The following is a 20,110-nucleotide window of genomic DNA, read 5'->3' as shown; positions in this document are numbered from 1 at the left end:
CATGGATGAATGAGGGCTCAGCCAAGATTGCCTGAGTCCCTATCCCACTCTCTTAACCTCTATACCAAGGCTGTAGGCTGACTTGTGACTTTTTTGATACCAGAGTGAAGTATAAATCAAACAGCAATGAATATAACAAAGTAACCTTTGTACTGTGTGCCCACTATACACAGTCCCTGGTTCTCCTGCAGGGTGAACTGTCTGGGCAAGTGGGAATCCATGTTCTTTGCCCATCTAGGATCCTGGGGGTCTGCATTTGAGATGGGTTTCCTGGTAGCAGTGTGGGTTCTTCCACACTGGAAATAAAAAGACAAATGTAGAAGCAAAGCACAAAAGGGGCTGGGTTTGCCACTTTTGTTCCAGCATGCTGGAGAAAGCCGAACCTCTTGGATTTTATCCTGTTGTGGAGCTGCTCAAGTCACAGGAAACTTGCTCTTGCCTGACCTATTTTGGAGAGCCAGGTGCTCTCTCCTCAGAAGTTAGTGCAATGTTGCTACTATATATAGGTTAAATAGCAGTAGTAAGAAAGAAAGAAAAAACATGTTTGTAGGAGTGCCTCCAGCCCTTTCAGCAGCTTGCCTGTGAGAAGAACTGCATGGCAGGAGGACTGCTGACTCCCTGGGACTTGTATTTATGTACTTGCCTGAGTGCCATAGGTGACAGGGATTTTGGTGCTGGAAAGTAAGAGGGCTGGTAGAGGAGGGACCCATCTCTCCATCTGTCATTTCCAAGTCTACTTGGTTGACCACAGAAGAAATGAAGCCCGCTTTCAGTCAAGCAAGTATAAGAAGCGATATTTAAGGGAATCTTTAGCAAATCATGTTTGTGATAACTTGTGGGGAAACAGATTTTTATTTTCTTAGGACAATTCCTATGAGAGAGCTTGACTCACTAGAGAAAAAGGGTCCCAATCTTTTCTCTTCCTTTCTCTCATCTCAGGTTGGCAGCCACGATACTTTGTGTTAGAGAACGGCATACTCTCCTATTATGACTCTCAGGATGATGTGGGCAAGGGAAGCAAAGGCAGCATCAAGATGGCTGTGTGTGAGATCAAAGGTAAGGTTGCTTGGTGCTCTTGCAGGAGAGGTGATGCTGCAGGCATTTGGGTATGTGAAATGCCATGTCTGCATTTCAGACTCTGGGTTTGTTTGTTTGTTTATTTATTTAGGAGACTTCTATGCCGCCCCATTCGCCGAAGCCTCGGGGCGGCTCACAACCATAAATAAACTTCAATAGAATAATATAAATTATCAATATAAATTAAGTCGCCCTGGCCAAAGAATAAAATGAATAAATAATATTAACAATTAAAATAACATTTGAATAAAAAGGTCTTCACCTGGTGCCGAAAAACAAATAACGACGGCACCAGGCGGACCTCTCTGGGGAGCGCAATCCATAGATTGGGCGCCACCGCAGAGAAAGCCCTCCTCCGAGTACTCACCCTCCTAATTTCCTTCACGGAGGGTTCCTGGAGAAGGGCCTCTTCCGCAGATCTCAAGGGGCGGGCGGGCGGGCATATATGGATGTAAGCGCTCCTTCAGGTAATCAGGACCCAAGCTGTTAAGGGCTTTATAGGTCATCACCAACACCTTGAATTGGGCCCGGACTTCAATGGGAAGCCAGTGAAGCTGACAGAGGACTGGAGTCATGTGAACATAACGCCCAGTCCCCGTCAGCAGCCTGGCAGCTCTATTTTGCACCAATTGAAGTATCCGGACCGTCTTCAAGGGTAGCCCCACGTAGAGCGCATTACAGAAGTCAAGTCGGGAAGTCACCAACGCGTGTGTCACTGTCGCCAGGCAGTCGTACTTCAGGTAGGGGCGCAGCTGATGGATCAGCCGAAGCTGAAAGAAAGCACTCCTCGCCACCGCTGTCACCTGAACTTCCAGTGAAAGCTCTGGGTCGAGGAGCACTCCCAAGCTGTGAACCTTGTCCCTAAGAGGGAGTGCAGCCCCATTCAGGACTAGATTCAATTCACCCTCCCCGAAGCCCAATCCTCCAACCAACAGGACCACCGTCTTGTCTGGATTGAGCTTCAGTTTATTGGCCCTCATCCAGCCCATTACCTCGGCCAGGCACCGGTTCAGCACAGCCACTGCCTCACCTGGATTGGTGGAAAATGAGAGGTAGAGCTGGGTATCATCAGCGTACTGATGATTCCACAGCCCACACCTCCTGATGACCTCTTCCAGTGGTTTCATGTAGACGTTAAACAGCAAAGGGGACAAAATGGATCCCTGCGGTACTCCATGGCATAGCTGCCATGGTGCAGAGCCATAGTCCCCCAGCACCACCTTCTGGAATCGGCCATTGAGATAGGAGCGGAACCACTGCAAAGCAGTGCCTCTGACCCCCAATCCTGCTAGCCTATCCAGAAGGATACCATGGTCGATGGTATCGAAAGCCGCTGAGAGGTCCAGAAGAACCAACAGGGACGCACTCCCCCTGTCCTTCTCCCTGCACAGGTCATCATACAGGGCGACCAAGGCAGATTCAGTACCGTACCCGGGTCTGAAGCCGGACTGAAATGGGTCCAGATAATCAGTTTCATCCATGCTTGGAGTTGTCCCGCCACCACCCACTCCAACACCTTGCCCAGAAACGGGAAGTTGGCCACTGGTCTATAATTAGTGGCCATCTCTGGATCCAGTGACGCTTTCTTCAGGACCGGTCGGACTACTGCCTCCTTTAAAGGGGCAGGTACCCTACCCTCCCTCAGAGAAGCGTTAACCACTTCCAAGATCCAGATCCCAATCCCATGCTTGGCATTGTTTATTAACCAAGATGGGCAAGGGTCCAATAGGCAAGTGGTGGAACGTATTCGTCCAAGCACCTTGTCCACATCATCAGGCCACAATAACTGAAATTCATCCATTAATTTTGGACCAGATGGCGACATTGGTATCTCCCCAGAAGCCTCTGAATCACTAGTAGAGTCTAGCTCGTGACGAATCTGAGCGATTTTCTCCCTGAAATGCTTGGCAAAGTCGTCACAGCGGGCCTTTGAGGGTGGAACCAGATCTTTCTTAGGGCCAGGGTGGACCAGGCCTTGTACCACTCGAAAAAGCTCTGCCGGACAGCATTGTGAGGAGGTAATGGAAACGGAGAAGAATTTCTTTTTTGCCGTACTCACCGCCACAGCATAGGCCCGATAATGGGCTCTTAAGTGTGTTTGGTCAGATTCATCCCATGATCTCCTCCACCTACGCTCTAGCCGTCTCCCAGCCTGCTTCATCACCCGCGATTCAGATGTATACCAAGGGGAAGAGTGGGCTCTGCCTGGCGGGAGAGGATGCTTAGGAGCGATTGTGTCAACAGCCCTAGTCATCTCCCCATTCCATAGTTCGACCAGAGCCTCGACAGGAGCACCAGTCTTGTCAGCCGGAAACTCCCCCAGGGCCTTCAGGAATCCGTCCGGATCCATCCGGCTCCGGGGGCAGACCTACACAATCGGGTCCGCACCCTTACAGAGGGAGAGCCCGCTCTCGAGCACAAACCTCACGAAGTGATCTGACCATGGCAGGGGTGTCAGACATAAATTCCTCACCCTCAGACCACCCTCTTCCTGCTCCGTCGAGAAAACCAGGTCCAGAGTGTGTCCACGTTCATGTCCCGTGTGTCCACCGGTTTCCAAATTTGCATACCACTGTAGGATATGAATTGCCTGCTTCTTTCTTCTTTCTTCCTTCTTCCTTCTTGTCACTTTCACCCTTCAGGGTTCCCTGCTGCTCCCTTCTTTCCCCATTTAGGGCCTGTAATATCCCATTGGCTCCATTAGGTGTTTTCCTTCACAACTGCTGTCTACCCAGCTTCTGAGCCAAATGTCCCAGTTGTTCAGTTCAGATCATGCCCACCCACCCCCTATTAACCTCTAGGTGACCAACCATGAAACATTAGTGGGCAAAACACGCCTCAGCTTGAAGGGTCATGGCTCAGTGGAAGGGTCCTGCTTTGAAGACCCTGCAGGGCTGGAAAATGTTCTGTCTGAAATCCACTGCCAGTCCCCATTGACAATACCTGACTAGATGATAAACCGATGATCTGACTCAATGTGATGCCTGATTGTGCTTCAGCAGACAGTCAGCCGGCATCAAACCAGGCAGCAGTGCAGATCTCATGGATCTGTTGCATGCTGCAAAACTCTGGATTTTTTGGGATGCTGTATGCCTTGACATGGATGCTGCCTTGTCTTTAGTCTGAGAACTCTCCGACTATTTAAATACTGTCTTAGAAAAAAAGTTCTGGCCTGCTTCTGTTACTTAAAGAACAGGTAAATCTGCAGTTGTAAATGGGTGAAGCTCCTTGCAACACGAGAGCAGACAGAATTATCCTAATGCAGGGCCTAGTGCAAAAAAAGACTAGTTAGAAATGAGTTCTAGCAATGGTGCATGAATGGGCCCAGAACTCCAGTCCCCAGGAACTATTTCACTCTTAATAGGCCAAAGCCTTTTGGGTTGGTGTCCTGGAGCTGAAATACTGGGGTCAGGTTTCTGACTATAGTGTTGTTCTCTTTATCCAAGGTACATACTTGAGGCTATTTTGTGTTACTTCTTAAGCCACTGATCATATCTCAGTGGTAATGTGATAATCTATTAAAGATAAGACTTCTCAGAGTTATTCATCTCTCTTAACTCTTCAGAAAAGCTGCATATTTTTCTTGTGTGTGTTTAGTCGCTAAGTCATGTCCAACCCTTCACGACCCCATGGACAACACTCCTCCAGGCTCTCCTGTCCTCCACCATCCCTTGGAGTCCACCCAGTCCCGCACCTACCACCCCAATAACCCCATCTAACCACCTCAACCTCTGCCGTCCCCTTCTCCTTTTGCCTTCAGTCGTTCCCGGCAGTAGGCTCTTCTCCAGTGAGTCCTTCCTTCTCATTAGGTGGCCAAAGTATTTGAGTTTCATCTTCAGTATCTGACTTTCTAAAGATCAGTCAGGGTTGATTTCCTTTAAGATTGTCTGATTTGATTTCTTTGCAGTCCAAGGGACTCTCAGAAGTCTTCTCCAGCAATATTTTTCTTATTTAGCCTTAAACAAGAGAGAGTTGGTTTATCGTGGAGGCTGATGCTTTTCTTAGATATAGCCCAGTTAGTCTTTGAAAACAAAACTTGCTTGTCTGTTATCCAGCTTCACACATAGGACTTGTCATCTTCTCCTTCCAACACCCACTTCCTTCTGTCCTTGGTCAGTTTTAGATTTTTCACTTTGTTGCTTGGCTCATTTGGCTGGGAATGCTAGCTGGCTCTCACCTTCTTTGGGAATGCCAGAATTTCAAGTGGAGTAGTGAGACTTGCCTAATTTCCAGTTCTGCATGGCCCCTCTCAGTATGGCAAGGGACTTCTCCCCTTTGAGTGGGGAAAGTGAATAGGGGTTGCGGTACCTCTTTCCACCAGGGAGTTGAATTCAGTTTTAGAGAAACTTGGGGACTGCATTCTAATGGTGTGTGAGCTCAAGGCAAAATGTAAGAGGGCCTAAAATACCACAAGGACTTGTATATTTTAAATTAAAGTTTGTACTGCCATTGACTCTAAGCCATAGTAAAGAATTTCAATCTTTCAGAAGGAGGAGACCAACACTGGGAAACCACCAAGCAATTGGCAAGGAAGGAATTGAAGCAGAGAAGTGGTATGACCATCTGAGGAACACTGTAGGGCCATGCTTGTCCCACAGTCCTAAGATTTAGCATCCCTGATCTTGCACAAGCAAGGGATTTCCAGGTGTTTCCTGTCTTAACACTGCAAAGAAGTGCTCTTGCGTATGCAGAATGCATGGCAGGGAAACCACCGATTTCTCAGCTTCTGTTCTCCTTTTGTATTCTTTTCTGCAGTGCATGCCACAGACCCCACTCGTATGGAGCTGGTCATTCCGGGTGAGCAGTACTTCTACCTGAAGGCAGGGGGTGCTGCTGAGAGACAGAAATGGCTGGTCGCTTTGGGCAGCTCCAAGGCCTGCCTTGGGGACAGCAGGAGCCAGAAGGAGAAAGGTTGGTTCTTTAGCATTGTACTGAAAAGACTACACAGAGTTTGGGAAGCCTAGAGCAGAAACTAAGGGGAGATGTGGAACTGAGATTAAGGAGTGTTTTGACGGAAATAAGGAAGCACAGGGTGGGGACTCCTCAGACACTGTGATTAGAATGAGTTGCTTAACTCTCACACCTTCTTAGCAAACATCTCTGGACCTGTTTAAAAATTTGAGAAATCAATTAGAACCTGTGTCTATTTTATCTTCCTGGTTTTCTTACTGCAGGGGGAAAGAGTAAAAATTAACTGGGTTGTCCCAAGTTGATGTAAATATAGTTTCTCCTTGGTCACCTACTATCTACTTCAATCTCTGTTTGGAGGTACTGTGTTCAAACAACATAGGGTTTTACCTATTATATTTCAATACCACTCAGTAACTGAAGTTGGTTTACAATGTCAGATATACTATAAAAGTTTAAAACATAACAGTTTAAAACTACAGTATAAAATAGAAGTAAAGACCAAAATAAAGTAAAGCAGCAGTCCAAAATAAAAAACAAACCCAGATTTAAAACAGAATTTGAAAATCTAAAATGCATGGGAAAATAGGAAAATCTTCACCTGGAGCCTCTCTGGGGAGCTTATTCCACAATCAGGGTGCCACAACAGAAAAGGCCCTCTTCTTAATAGCCACTCACCTGTCTGGGATAGCACAGGTTACTTGTTTTACACCAATACCGTGGAACCTCAGGTCCAGGGGCCAAATCCAGCCCTCTAAAGCAGGGGTCCTCAAACTTTTTCACCAGGGAGCCAGTTGAAAGGTGCCACCGCTGGGCGTGGGCTGGAAAAGCAGTGCTGGCGGTGTGCGCCGGGCAGGGGTGGCACGTGGCAGGGGCAGGCACACATGGCGAGGCAAGGCAAGGCGAGGCGGGCACACGTGAGGGGAGGGGAGGTGTGGGCGGGCAGGCGCGCGGGGCAAGGCAAGACAAGGCAAGGCGAGGCGGGCGCACGAGACAGCAGCTTGCTCACTTGGAGATCGTTTTCTCAGAGCGAGCAAACCACTGCCTCCCCCTGCGTGGGGCAAGGTGGGCGGTGGCAGGCGCTCATGTGGGCGCACACGCTGCAGGTCCAAATGGGCATGGTGGGCCGGATCTGGCCCCCGGGCCATAGTTTGGGGATCCATGCTCTAAAGTGCCACATATGGCTCCCTATATTCACTCCCTTTCCTCTGGCTACCAATCATTGGATGTTTCCCAGCTTTTGTATAGCATTTTCCCCATCCTAAAAGGTTTCCCAAGGCTCAGCAGTCAAAACTTTAAGCTATGATATTGGGCCAATACTATTACCCTTCTGGCCACCGTTGGGGCAAGTGGCCTCCCAACTTGGTACAGAACAGTAAAACACTTATTAAAAGCCAATATGGTAGAAACGACACATGGAAAAACAGCAACAGTAGCATAAAAGGAACTTTACAGTTGACAATCAGCGTTACAACGCTGGAATAAAGCACAATCAGAGTAAAGGCCAGAGTAAAGCAGTAAGTTCTTGGGGCTTTTCTAAAAGCTGGCAATGATGGGGACCTGCAGATTCCCTTCTGATGGTGTAGTTGTGCAAGAGGGAAGCTGGATCAAACTCTGTGTTGATTCACCGACTTCAAAAAGCAGCAAGCCAGTTTTGCTGCACTGGAAGGGCCCTCCTGCAGGTTCTGCTCAGCAGGGCCCTGGGCCCCTGCCCCAAACTCCTGCCTTGACAGCACCACTGGCTGCATCACCCCCACCTCATGCCCTCCCGCCTTCTCAGTACAGACTTGTCTGGGTTCAAGACCCAGGCACCCTTTGGAAGCATTAAGAGGACCTACCTCTTGGGGTCACCCTTGGGGCACTGGAAAAATTTGGGGTAAATTCATGGAATTTGATGAAGCCTTATTTTATTTTGCTGATTTTCCATATTTTTGTACCTCTGTTAACTGCGCCTAACCTGGCAGGCTGTAAGTGAAAATAAACACTGATTTGGTGATGCAATGCAGTACTAAGCCAGTTTGTTTCTGCTTCAGGGTGGGTGCCATTCACAGCCATATCTCTAAGGGCACAATCCCCTTGGGATGCTCAGAAGCCCCCCCAGCTCAGAGCCTAACAGGCATCCAGTGCAGAGCAGGAGGAGAAGTAGAAGCAATCTTCACTTTCCCCTCCTCCTAGATGGCTCTTTTGCCTGTCTGGCTGGAGTGCCTTGGAGGGGAGGGATGGAGGCTGGGGCAGCTTCAGAATAATTCATGTCCTCGGCTCCCCAACCTCTTCCCCTCCCATTGAAATGCTGCCTTTCACCCTCCTCTGGAGTCGCTTTCCTGACCTCAAAGAGCAGCCATGCCAGGGAGGGCAGGTGGAGCTCGGACTCCTGGCTCCAAGGTCTGAACGGGGTCTTATGCTCTGGGGTTAGGAATCTGAAAAATCCTGTGGGCCATGTGGCCACTCCCCTTGGAATCTGAAATAGACCATCAGGAAGCACTAGAAAGGCACAGGAAGCCAAGTTCTTCATTTCTGGCTCTGCCTTAATCCCATCCCCTCTGCAAACTTCAGTCGGCAACAAGACTGTGTCATATTTTCTTTCCCAGATATGAGAGTGCGTTATCCTCGTTGCCCTTGGCTAGTTACTGGCTGCTTTCCTCCTCACAGGCTTATATTCCTGTGATCTTTCCAGCAAACCCGCCTGGTGTTGTGCTTGCTTGTCTTTCTCAGAGCTGGACCTGGACAACGAGTCCCTTGGGAGGAAGCTGTCTGAACTGCGGCTGTATTGCGATGTGCTGACACAGCAGGTCCTCGCTGTTCAGGATGCAACGCACTCTCAAGACAATGGCTCCCCACTCGACATCCAGGTGGGGGCAGCTTTGAATGATCACGTGTTCCATGCGTGTGCCTCAACTAGCCCTGTGTGGCTGGGTGCTCTGCAGGGCACACATCCACTGGATCACAGATGAACAAAGGTCCTCTATCTACTGATGCGCGAGGAATCTGATTTGGGGGTGGGAATCTGTCAGATTTCCTTGGCTTGGCTTCCCACAGGCTGCTTCATGCCAAGCATTTGTGTGGGTGTCCAGCAGGAAGAGAATCCGAACAAGTCCAGGAGGCCAGCTGGCACACGTGCTGCCCACATGATCACTGTGCAAGTGGAGTTGTGCTTCTGCATATGTGACTTGCACACTTTGTGTACTTTGTGCAGAGAAGGGTCTGCTGGTGTTCTGGAGGGATTTGTAGACCTGATCTTGACTCAGCTCGCTTTCTGGCTGGGGCTGAGTGTGGGAAAGAACTCCAGCGAGTGCAAGAGAGCTGGATTCCCGTTGGATCTTCGCACCCCTAGGGCTACCTCTGATACATTTCTGTAGCACAGGAGTGGGCAGCCTTTCGCCATCCAGGAAATGCAGGGCTGGATGCTGGCAGCAGGCATGGCCAGAGCACACGCACACTCTGACACCCCATTCTCTCTCTCTTTCGCCCCCTCCCCTAGACATCCATTCACACACCTACCCATAGCAGCTTCCTTTTAGCTGCTGAGAAGGGTGTGTGGAGCCAGCGCCCTTGCAAACTTCTACCTGAAGGCACTCCAGATTTCCCCAGTATATGGCAAGGGACAGAGCTGTACCATCTCAGCAAGTTTGAATTGTCCCTTAGGCCAAGGCATTTTAGCACTTGCTCCGAGAGGCTGCCCAGAACTCTGGCTCTGAGGACCAAACTGGGCAGGCTGCCATGGCTTTTGTTCATTCTTTTTCCTGCCCTTCGCCTTCTCCAGAAGATGAACGATGCTTCATCCTTGTTGCGGGCAACCTGCAGTCAGTTTATCTCCACGCTGGAAGATTGCATGAAATTTGCAAACACCCGATTGGCTCCTGAGCTTTACCATCCTTCCGCAGTTCCCCAGCCTTCTGATTTTGTGGGTACTAAACTCCCGCATTCCCACCGGGTGAGTCTATTCCTTCATTCAGTCATTTCACATATTTATATTTTTCCTTTTTCTATCCAAGCAGAAAGGGCAAGCAGATTTGTAAAAAGTTGTGCACATCCTTTCATAGGAAAGGAATGTCATCATTGTGGGGTTTGCTGATTTGATTTCTTAGATCAATTAAAATTGTGGGACGGCATTCATTGAAGAGCTGATCTGGAAACCCAGTTTCCATAATGTTACAATTTTGAAGAAATCCCAGTGATCTCTGTCATTTTTCCATGGAACCAGAGCTTGGATTCTCATTAGTGGAGGAGATTCTAGTTCTTCTCTCCTTTTGGTTTTTCGCCTTATATCTGAAATATGTGTCCTTACATTTTTAATAATAAATTTATTTAAAAAGGTAAAATTAATATTTGCATTAATTTTCTTTATGTGAGATGGATGGATGGATATTTTAAAACTCATCACCATTTGATCTGAAAACACAGGCCAGAAGTGTTCATATGGCAGAAAACATTTTCTTGAGGCTGCCTTCCTCAGTGGGGTGCCTGCCGGATCTTTGGACTGCAAATCCCATCATACCTGTCCATGGTGGCTATGCTGATGGGAGCTACAGTCCAGATTGTCTGGAAGCCATCACAGGGAAGAAGGTTGCTTTAAGGAATGCTGTTTCCAGCTCATTTGGAGCTCTAATTCAGCCTGCATGTTTGGATAACTGACCTCTACTGGGCTCACATTCTGTTGTGTGTAAACTAGGGTTTAAAGTAGCCCTATAGCCTAGTCCTTCTGTGACATTATCCAAATCTGTCTGGTAAAAATGTCCCAGATATCAGCCTCCTGTCTTTCACAGTTTTCTTCCTATAATCCAAAACATGCCTGGGGTAACAATATGTCCCCAACTGTGCATAAGAGTACTTCTGTGGAATACTTTATGCCACAAACAGAGACACAAAAGGACAATTGTAGATGGTCTTAGTCTTTTTTGAAAGTCAAAATTCTGAGCTAAAACCTCCAGCAAGCAGAATTAAAACCCATTGAGGGAAAGCTTTTTTATGTTGGTTTAAATTTTGTAGGCCAAACTGTTGTTATGCAGATTTACTTTTACGCATAGCTGCAGGATGCATAAAAGTATTAAGTATTAAGACATGAAGTGCATTCAGCAGCAGCATCTGTGCCAGCTGAGACCTGAAATCCATTCTTATGCTGCTTCAGTCCTCTGGTGGCAGGTAACACTGAGCCAGAAAAGGCCTTTTCATATGTTGCTTTTGCCTTGCTTGAAACAGTTTTGTCTGGGGTCAAATTTGTTGTTGTTGTTATTACATTGCATTTATATTCCACTTTCTTTCCTCTTGTGAGGGACCCAAGGTGGCTAACTTAGCTCCATTTTATCTTCACAACAGCAACAACCCCATGAGGTTGGTTGGGCAAAGAGTGAGTGATCGGCCCAAAGCTTGGCTGCCCAGCAAATGTGCGGTTTTTATACAAATGTAATAAATGGGCGGCTTTTATACAAATTTAATAAATAAAGTTACCCAGTGAGCCAAGTGGGGACTAGGGAACCCCCAGCCCCAGTCCAACGCTGGGATTTCCATATCACAGCGATCCCTTTTGCAACTGATGTTATGGCAGGGTGCGATTGGCAGGATGAGGTTAGACAGACCGCCCTTCACTTTGAATTGAGCCCAGAAGCTATTGAAGCTATCCAAACTATAAAAAGAGACATTCCATGTTCCCAGTGGTGGACCCCTCACTAAATTTGGCTGCTGCATTTTCAGCAGCTGTGGCCAAGTAGTTGTGACTCAGTTCTGTTCACATTGTTGCTCTCAGCATGTGTTGCCGTTGCCCCGTCTGCCCTCTTGCATCCTTTCAACTGAAGTGAAGTTATTGCCTGTACGCTTGCTTAATTGTTGCCTGGAAATTGGGCCTTGGGCTACCTCTGCCATTGTGAAGCTGCAGCCTCCCTCTCTGCAAACTGTAGCTGTGCACTAGCAGGTCCGGGTGAAATGAGCTACTACAACGTATGGCCTGAGCTAATTTTACGGTGAGCGGTCAACTGTCCTCCTGGGTTCTGCAGTCCTCTTGATGAGTACCCGTTAGTACAGCTCAAAGGTGGAGATAAATTGCTTGGACAGGTTTGTGCAAGCTTGTCTGGACTGGGTTCCTGCCCCTTTTGGCTAATAAAAGCTAGCAATGAGAGAATAGCTGGCGGGGACAGGGGTGATTAATGCCCCTTTAGGGCAGGAAGTGCTACCATGGCACTTAAAATAACCCTCTTTGGACTCAGTAGATCTGAATAATTTCAGGCCAGTGTGGCAAAGATCCCTTTCCTGGGCAAGGTCCTTGAGTGGCTGGAGGCCAACCAGCTCCAGGCATTCTTGGATGGAACTGCTTATCTTGATCCACTTCGGTCAGGGTTCAGTCCAGGGTTTGGTGTGGAATCAGCTTTGGTTGCCCTGTGTGATGACTTAGGTCAGCAGAGAGGAAGTGGGAGTATGATCCTGGTGGTACTCCTAGATCCCTCAGCAGCTTCTGATACCATTGACCGCGGCATCCTTCTGTGGTGGCTGGCTGAGTTGGGAGAAGGAGGTGCTGCGTTGCAGTGGGTCTGCTCCTACTTGGATGGCTGACTGCAGAAGGAGATGTTTGGGCAATATTGCTCAGCCCCTTGGACTCTACAGGGTGGCGTTCCAGCGGGGTCAGTCATTGCCCATGCTATTTAACACCTACATGAAACCACTGGAGGTTTGGAGTGTGTTGTCATCAGTGTACTGATGACATGCAGCTCTACTTCTCCTTTTCATCTTCAGCAGGTGAGCCTGTGGGTGGGCTAAATGGCAGTCCAGCTGCACCCTTGGACCGTATGAGGGCTAACAAACTGAAGCTCCTCCTAGGCAAGGCTGAGGTGCTGTTAGTGAGGGGTACTTCTGATTGGATGGAGAGAATGCCCCTGTTCTGGATGGGGTTGCTCTTTCCTTGATGAAACAAGTTTGTTGTCATTTGAGGTTCAGGTGGCCTCAGTGACTCAGAGTGTCCTCTGGTCCAGCAGTAGCCCTATCTGGACAGGGATAGCCTGGTTTGAGAAATCCATGCTCCAGTAATTTCTAAGCTAGATTGCAGCAATGCACTCCACATGGGACCACTCCTGAAGACTGTTCAGAAGCTGCAGTTTGTACAAAAGGAAGCAGGTGGATTAATAACAGGGACCAGAAGGCTTGAACGCATAACACCAATTCTGGCCTGCTTTCAGTGGCTGCCTGTAAGCTTCCAAGGCCAATTCGTGGGACTAGTTTTAATGTATAAAATCCTGTGCAGCTTGCCACCACAATTGTGGTCCCATACACCTTTTCCCAGCTGCAGTCTACACAGAATCTATAACCACAATATGGGACCTGCCTCCAGTTGCATCTTCCACGGGTGGGTCAGTGAGTAGCGGCAAGGAGAAGGGCCTTTCCAGGGGCGCCTCCCCAGTTACGGAATAAGCTCCCCAGCAAGGCCGGCCTGGTACCAACTTTAATATCTTTTCAGTGCCAGGTTAAGACTGTCCTCTATGAAAGGGCATTTCTTTAATTTTAACCCTAACTCTAACCGATCTTGTGATTTAATTTGTGTAACCCCATGTTAGCTTTTTAAATTGTCTTTTTAAATGTTTGTATTTTTCTGGTGTTTTTATTACGGTTTTGTATTTCATATTGTAGTTTTCTTTCATTTTACTTGCCACTATAAACTGCCCAGAGAGCTTCAGCTATTGGGTGATATAGAAACATAGTTAATAGCAGCAATATAATAATGATAATACACTGGGATTATCAAATCCCAGTTTGCTGCTTCTGCAATGCAGTCTTATGCCAGCTGTCCCGGGCCTAGTACCATTTGCATTCTCCACTCTTACTGCAGTTAGCCTTACGTGCAATTGCAAAATAGGCTCATGAGGATTGTATAGTCACTGCTAACAATATATACTGCTTTTCATATGAAACAAATCCCAAACACACATGTGCGTGCACACAGGTGGCACATGCAGAGCCCGGTTTCACACATGGCAAGCAACCTGTGTGAATTAGATGGTATGTAGTTTTTTGCCTGGATGTGCCTGACAGATGACTAAGTAACTTTTATACTAGCATGGTTTCCTACTAAGTCCTCCCACTGTTGGCATGCATTTCCTCAACCGCCTTACCTGAAATTTATTCTCATGCTGGGTGGCTGGAGCATCTCTTTCAGCATCTGCCACTCCTTCCAAGATGATCTATGGTAGCTAAAAACCATCATGGGTAGTTTGGCGTGCAATCCTGCCCATTTTGTGTGTATGAGTCTGGGCTGGTTCACATGACTCAACAAGCCACAGTAGTTTCACAGGATGGTCTGTTGTCACTTGAACCCTGTTGTGGTATTTTGGCATGGTCCCTTTGGTTTTCAGAAACCATGATATGAACAAAGGTCTGTTCTGTGGTTTTCACACTTGAAACCATGGTTTCTCTGGTTGTACGTACCTAGCATCATGGTCTCTATGGTCCCAGTACGCAACTACGAGAAAGGAGTGGCAGCTGCAGGGGCTGCTCCTTCCAGCATGGGGCTGAATTCAGGAGTGATGACTGATAGGATGTGTGCTGGCAGCAGGAAGACTGAATGAGGAGGATAGAAGCCACGCTAGTGTAGAAACCATTTGATTGTCAAGCACATCCAGGGAAAAAACTGCACACCAAGGAAACCACATGAGGTTGATCGCTGTGCAGTGTGAACCCAGCCCCTCCCTCCCACCTTCTTTCTGGTATCATGAGACTGCTACAGCGATGGCTCATGGCTGAGGAAAAACCTGTATAAGCAGGTATATTTTCAATAAATGCCTAAAAGATTCTGGCATTGTGACTTGAAGTCATATACAGTGGAGAGCTTCCTACAGGGTAGGTGCCACTGCAGAGAAGGCTGGTCTCTAAGTCACTGCCTGAAGGAAAAACACATGAATTAGCTAATTGCAGTTAGCTCTTTAAATCAACAAAATATTGGTGATCTGTTATAAAGCAAGTAATTAACTAGATGATTAAAGAGGTGGCCCTTTTGTAAACACATCCAGGATGCTTTCAAATAAGTGTTCAGGGTTTGTGAATAATTTTGCAAATTGTCAATGCATGTTGTGCCTGGGGTGGTGATCTCAAAATCTATTTGTGATTATGAACATAGGGTTGTGGATGGCTGCAATTGCTCATGTCAAGTCTGGATTCTGGGAAAACTGGATGCTACCCTGGTTTGTGTCCTAACTGATGTGCTCTTGTTTTCCCCTCTCCTTCAGATAAAGCGTTCTATGAGCCACACAGGCATAGTCTCCTCAGACAGGTAAGTCCCCAGGGGGAAAGAGCTCGTTTTTAATTGCAATGGGCAAGCTTTCCGTGGGTCATCTTAGAATTTGTTAGTTTTCCCCACATTTGTCCCCAAAACTGTGGGTGGTTCCCCCCCCCTACTTTTTCCTTTAGTTTTGCTGGGAAATCCTGGGAAAAGAATTGCATTCCCTCTTCTGTGTCCAGCCTTACCCTGCCCTTCCCATGCAAAATCAAGCAAGAACTCTTGAGAAGGAGATGGGGCTGTTGATAGCCGGTGGAGGCAAGTGTCTCTTTTCAGCAAGGGACAAGGCCTCTCCCGTGTCTTTACCAAGCCCTCCCTCCTATGGGCTGCTGCCTCTTCTCGAGCATGCAGCTGGGAAGGGGATCCTGGGGTGCAGAAAGGGCTGGCCAGTAGTGTGAGCAAACGCCATTCCAATCCCAAGCCATATTTCTGGAGTGAGGTGGGTGGGTTGCATCTGGCTTCGAATGGCGTGAGCCTCCATTCTGAACCCTCTCCACTCTCATTTTACTAATGCATAGCTAATGCTCGCATTATTCCCTTCCTCTGATCTGGCCAGTATGAAACTGCCTATGTATTGCTGTGGAAAGGGGTGTTTTGTTCTTTAAAAGAAAAAAGAATGCATTCTTCAGCTGGGTGCAGGGCACGCATGTTGTTCCCTGCTTTGCATAGCACCCTCAGCTTTTGCATGGCGCAGTCCTGTGCGTGTTCCATTCATCCCGTGCCTAGAAGTGCTTCCATGGGGCGGGGCGTGTGAGGCACGGACGCCCCGCCTCTTCAACCTGGCACTCTTCCCTTACAGAGCTCTGGAGCCAGCTCGAGTCCCCCCATCGCTTCCCAAGGGCACCGTGACTGTGCTGCGCAACCTGGAAGAGATGGTGATGTTCCGCTCACAGCAGTGGGGGCAGCGGGGTTGCCCGCCTGAAAGCCCCCCAGGCACCATACTTGAAGAAGCAGTTGGTAGGGGCCACCACCAGTTAACTGCATGAGGTTAACATGGGAGGGGAAAGGCGGTGAGTTGGTAGGGAGGCAGGCTTGCCCTCTTTTGGCTGAGAAGAGATAATGTCGGGGTGGGGGCTCTTCTTGGCTACCAGAGCAGGCTCACGGGCTGAGGAGATGGGAGGGATTCTTGCAGCCTGCCTCTCCAGCTCAGCTGTTGCTCATGGACTGGGGAAGCTGTTGGGCAACTCAGACTGGAGCGTGGGCCTTTCTGAATCGGTCCTGGTGGCAGCCTCGCCCAAGATGCAGCAGCCATTATGGGAGACAAATGAGTGGTCCTTCCTTTGAGTTGAGCGCCAGACTTGCTGTAGAACTGCTTTGTGCTTGGTAGTTTCCCGGTCTTCAGTTCAGGAACTCACGGGGAAAGAGGCTAGGTGGGAGGCAATGGGTGATCTCTCACATCTCAGCACAGGCTCAGGGCCCACTCGGCCACCACTTTTGCAGAAGTCACCAAATGGCTTTTTAATTTTTTCCACATGGATATCACAGAGAGCCACCAATGTTTTTGTTTCCCTAGAAAACAAGGAGCTTGTTATTTCCATGTAGGAATACCCAAACCCCATCCTAGTGAAGCCGCCTACACATTTTTGATATGATGAGCTAGGTAACTGTAGAGTTTGTGTGTGTGTGTGTGCGCGCGCGCATGCGCACACATAGTTTAAATCCATATTGCTTGTAAATCCCACCATTGAGCAGAACCCAAGGCAGCTTACACATTCCTCTTTCTCTTTGCTTATGTTCACTGAACAGCCCTGTGGGGCAGGTTAGGCTGAGAGAGTGTGACTGGCCCCAAGTCACCCAGCCAGCTTCGTGCAGTCAAACAGGGACTAGAACCTGGATCTCTTGAGCCCCAGTCCAACACTGCAGCCACGGTGTGGGCCTTCAATGTGTATTGTCAGACCTTCTCCCAGAGAGGGTTGGGGCTGCTCTATACAAGCACTCACAGCCTAGCTCTCACTCCTTAAATCATAGCAAGTAAAGAAGCCTGGCTCATCGAGGGGACCTTCCCACAGCAGTTTCAGGGAGCCCTGCTGTCCTGATACAGCTCCTCATCCTTCAACAACTTCTGTCCTTCTTTCTCACCCTTTCCATTGGCTTTAAATCTTCTTCCTTTCCAGATTTAGTTCACCAATGGATCCCTGAATCCAGGATCTCTCAACTCCTTTCCCCCGCTTAAGGATACACAAAAAATGCCAGTGGCCAATTACTTCGCCAGCTTCTTGACAAACTTTCGCAGAAGCTCCTCATTCCTTCTTGCTTTGTCTAACCTCCGTTGAAGTTGGATGATGCTCCTGCTACAGCCCCCGCTGCTTGCTTCCTTAGCATTGAAAGCCCAGGGAAGAGGGTGGAGGAGCACAGCATGCCAGGCTGCCATCACAAACTGCAGAGGCCAAGCCCATCTTCCACAAGGAGCAGGGGCATGGGTGCCCCATTCTCCACTGCAGGCATCTATTCATGGGAAAGCATGGATCTGTGAGGCCATTCAGACTAATCCACCATGTTACAAGAAGCCCTGGAATTCAACATTGGTCCTCATTAAGTATGTTCAAAACTTTGCTGGGAGACACACAGACTAAGTTAGAAAAGTGATGTGTTCTTACATTTCATACTGGATGCATCTAAGATAGGTGTTTTCAAATAGCCTTGCTAGGGAGCTTCCAGACAGTGTGGTTTTCATGGTGACTGGCAGTGCTAAAATTCAACAACATTCCTCACTTCTGTTCTACCTTGTAAACTTGATCCATGGAAGCATGCACTTAGATGGTTTTCCCTTCACAAGTACAGCCGCCTTTAGCTTGTTTCAAGCCGTGTTTTTCTTTGGGGGAGGGGTGACTGTTCTGTGCTACTTCCACCCTCGCCCTGCTTCTCCTGTGTGGATTTGTTGATCCATATGTTTCCCTGACACGATTAATCTTGTCTTTATCACTTTTGTAAGATGAGTGCTATGGTGAATCAGTAGCAAGGCACATATGTATGCCCACCTGCCTGTGCAGTGTCGCTATACATGCTTTGCATCCCAGGAAGTAGAGTACGAGAAAGTGTTTTATAAGTCTCTCTGTCAACATTGCTCAGAAAGATAAGATCTTCAAGGAGAATCGTACTGCAAATACTACTTCATTAAGATCTACTGAAGGAAAATAGATGCAGAAAGACATTAGCCTGGAGACCAATAATAGATTTTAAGACAGTTGATAGTTGATTATTGAACCCATGGCTTCGTGATAGCGTGAATATACATGTATAAGCACTCTTCTTTTGTCCCATTGTCACTTCCAGATTTTGGCAGGTTTCTGAAACCGTTCAAAACATTGCAAACCCTGTATACCATTGGCATGGGCAGCAATTCCTGTTTGAAATGCATTTGTTTCTCTGAGACAGCAATTGGCTGCATTCACAGGGAGCAAGAACCCAAGATACTAGAGCAGACACTACTGATTCATGCAGTCCCTTTGTTTCCACTTTGCTTCTCCCCACCAGTATGCCTGCAAAATAGAAATGGTTTACTTAGCATGTCATCTAAACCAGGCATCCTGGCTTTTTGCTGTCTTTGCAAGCCAGGATCACAAGCCAGAGTTGGTTTTGGTTTATGAATCATTGTTCGTCTGAGAGCAGGAAAAGATGATCAATGACAGGCCACACTAATCTTCCCTGTTTTTTATGGTCAGGGAGGAACCCAGTTATGAACCAGGACTCTAAGAGAGTGCTGAAAAATGTATGTGCTTGGAACTGGAGGCTGCCAATCTCTCTCAACCACTTTCTTCTTACTTTTCCCTTCAGATTCCCAGTTGTCAGCGCAAGATCCTCCAGTGGATTCAGCAGGCAGTGACCAACGGCTGTAATCTGGACTTTGGTGTCGCTTCCACTGTGGTGGTCCGTTTGGGGTTCACCTTACTGCTAGCAAGCTAGCTAGAACAGTGGGCTTGAGGTTCCCTCCTCTAGTTTAGGAATAGCTTGGGCCTGCCAGGTGTGTGGCTGGATGCCCCCTTCGTGGCTGGCAGGTATGAAAGGCTGGAGCTGTTGGCTGTTCCCAAACAGTCTTCAGTGAGAAGGGGATGGGTTGGGGGTCAGGAGAGTGACTAGCTGTCTCTGCTGCATTAGGTAAGGGAACAAGAGACCACCCTGAAGAGAGCATGGGACGCTTAGAGGGCAGCTTCTTACTGGACAGGTTGCTCGCTCCGCCACATGGCCAACATTTCAGTCACAGAGTTAGCCAGAAACTCAAGGTCTGTGGCAAGTGCAGAATGCTTTCCTTCCTGCCTGCCAGGCTTTCACTTCTTCCAGCGTTAGGGCTTCTTTTCTCCAGGTTGACTTGGGAAGCACTCTGCATCCTGCAGTTGGATGAGACTGCTTTTAGCCTGGAAACCTACTGTAGGTGCCAGCATGTGCTGGGGAAGACCAGCCTGCAGAACATCCTTTCTTCCTCAGCAGAGGGGTCTTTCTCCAAAGCCCTCTCCCCTGACAAGACTGCCACTATGGGACTTGCCGAATGAGGCTCAGAATTCCTCCTCTGCTCTCCCTGCTTCTCTTCAGCCCTTTGTGAAGGTGGCCTGCAGCGAATACCCATGGTAGGAAAGGCAGTCGTTCTGAGTATCTGACCGTACAACGACGTTTGCTCCTCCCCACTGCACAGCACGGGGCCAGGTGACGGCATCCTTTGCATATCAGACATGAATCAGCTCCTGTGCACTAACATTGGGAGACCGAAGCCTTTGTGTTGCAGGATTGTCGGCCACCCCTGGTTTTTGTGCAAAAGCATGGCAGGGTCCTGAGCATGTGTGTGCCCGTGTGCGTCCCCCTCTCCTGAGCCCATTCACACACGGAGTTCCCTGCCAAAGATCAGACTCTAATTTTGAATGAAGACTCTAATTTTGAAACAAA

The 20,110-nt window shown here is 48.3% G+C and overlaps 1 protein-coding gene across 1 annotated transcript in view; it reads left to right on the top strand.

Moving 5' to 3' along the window:
* LOC123029861 (pleckstrin homology domain-containing family A member 3-like) overlaps window positions 1-20,110 on the top strand; it is a 21,385-nt gene extending 1,275 nt beyond the window's left edge. Inside the window, exons 2-8 of the mRNA XM_044443236.1 lie at window positions 940-1,056; window positions 5,833-5,988; window positions 8,698-8,834; window positions 9,746-9,916; window positions 15,186-15,229; window positions 16,035-16,192; window positions 19,010-20,110. Coding sequence (XP_044299171.1) covers window positions 940-1,056; window positions 5,833-5,988; window positions 8,698-8,834; window positions 9,746-9,916; window positions 15,186-15,229; window positions 16,035-16,192; window positions 19,010-19,071 — 845 coding nt within the window. The 3' untranslated portion in view covers window positions 19,072-20,110. The remainder of the gene's footprint in view (window positions 1-939; window positions 1,057-5,832; window positions 5,989-8,697; window positions 8,835-9,745; window positions 9,917-15,185; window positions 15,230-16,034; window positions 16,193-19,009) is intronic.

The sequence above is a fragment of the Varanus komodoensis genome, unplaced genomic scaffold, assembly GCF_004798865.1.
Source record: "Varanus komodoensis strain SLA01 unplaced genomic scaffold, ASM479886v1 scaffold41, whole genome shotgun sequence".
NCBI lineage: Eukaryota > Metazoa > Chordata > Lepidosauria > Squamata > Varanidae > Varanus > Varanus komodoensis.
The sequence above is the reverse complement of the archived record's forward strand: the minus strand, read 5'-3'. Positions and strand labels throughout refer to the sequence as shown.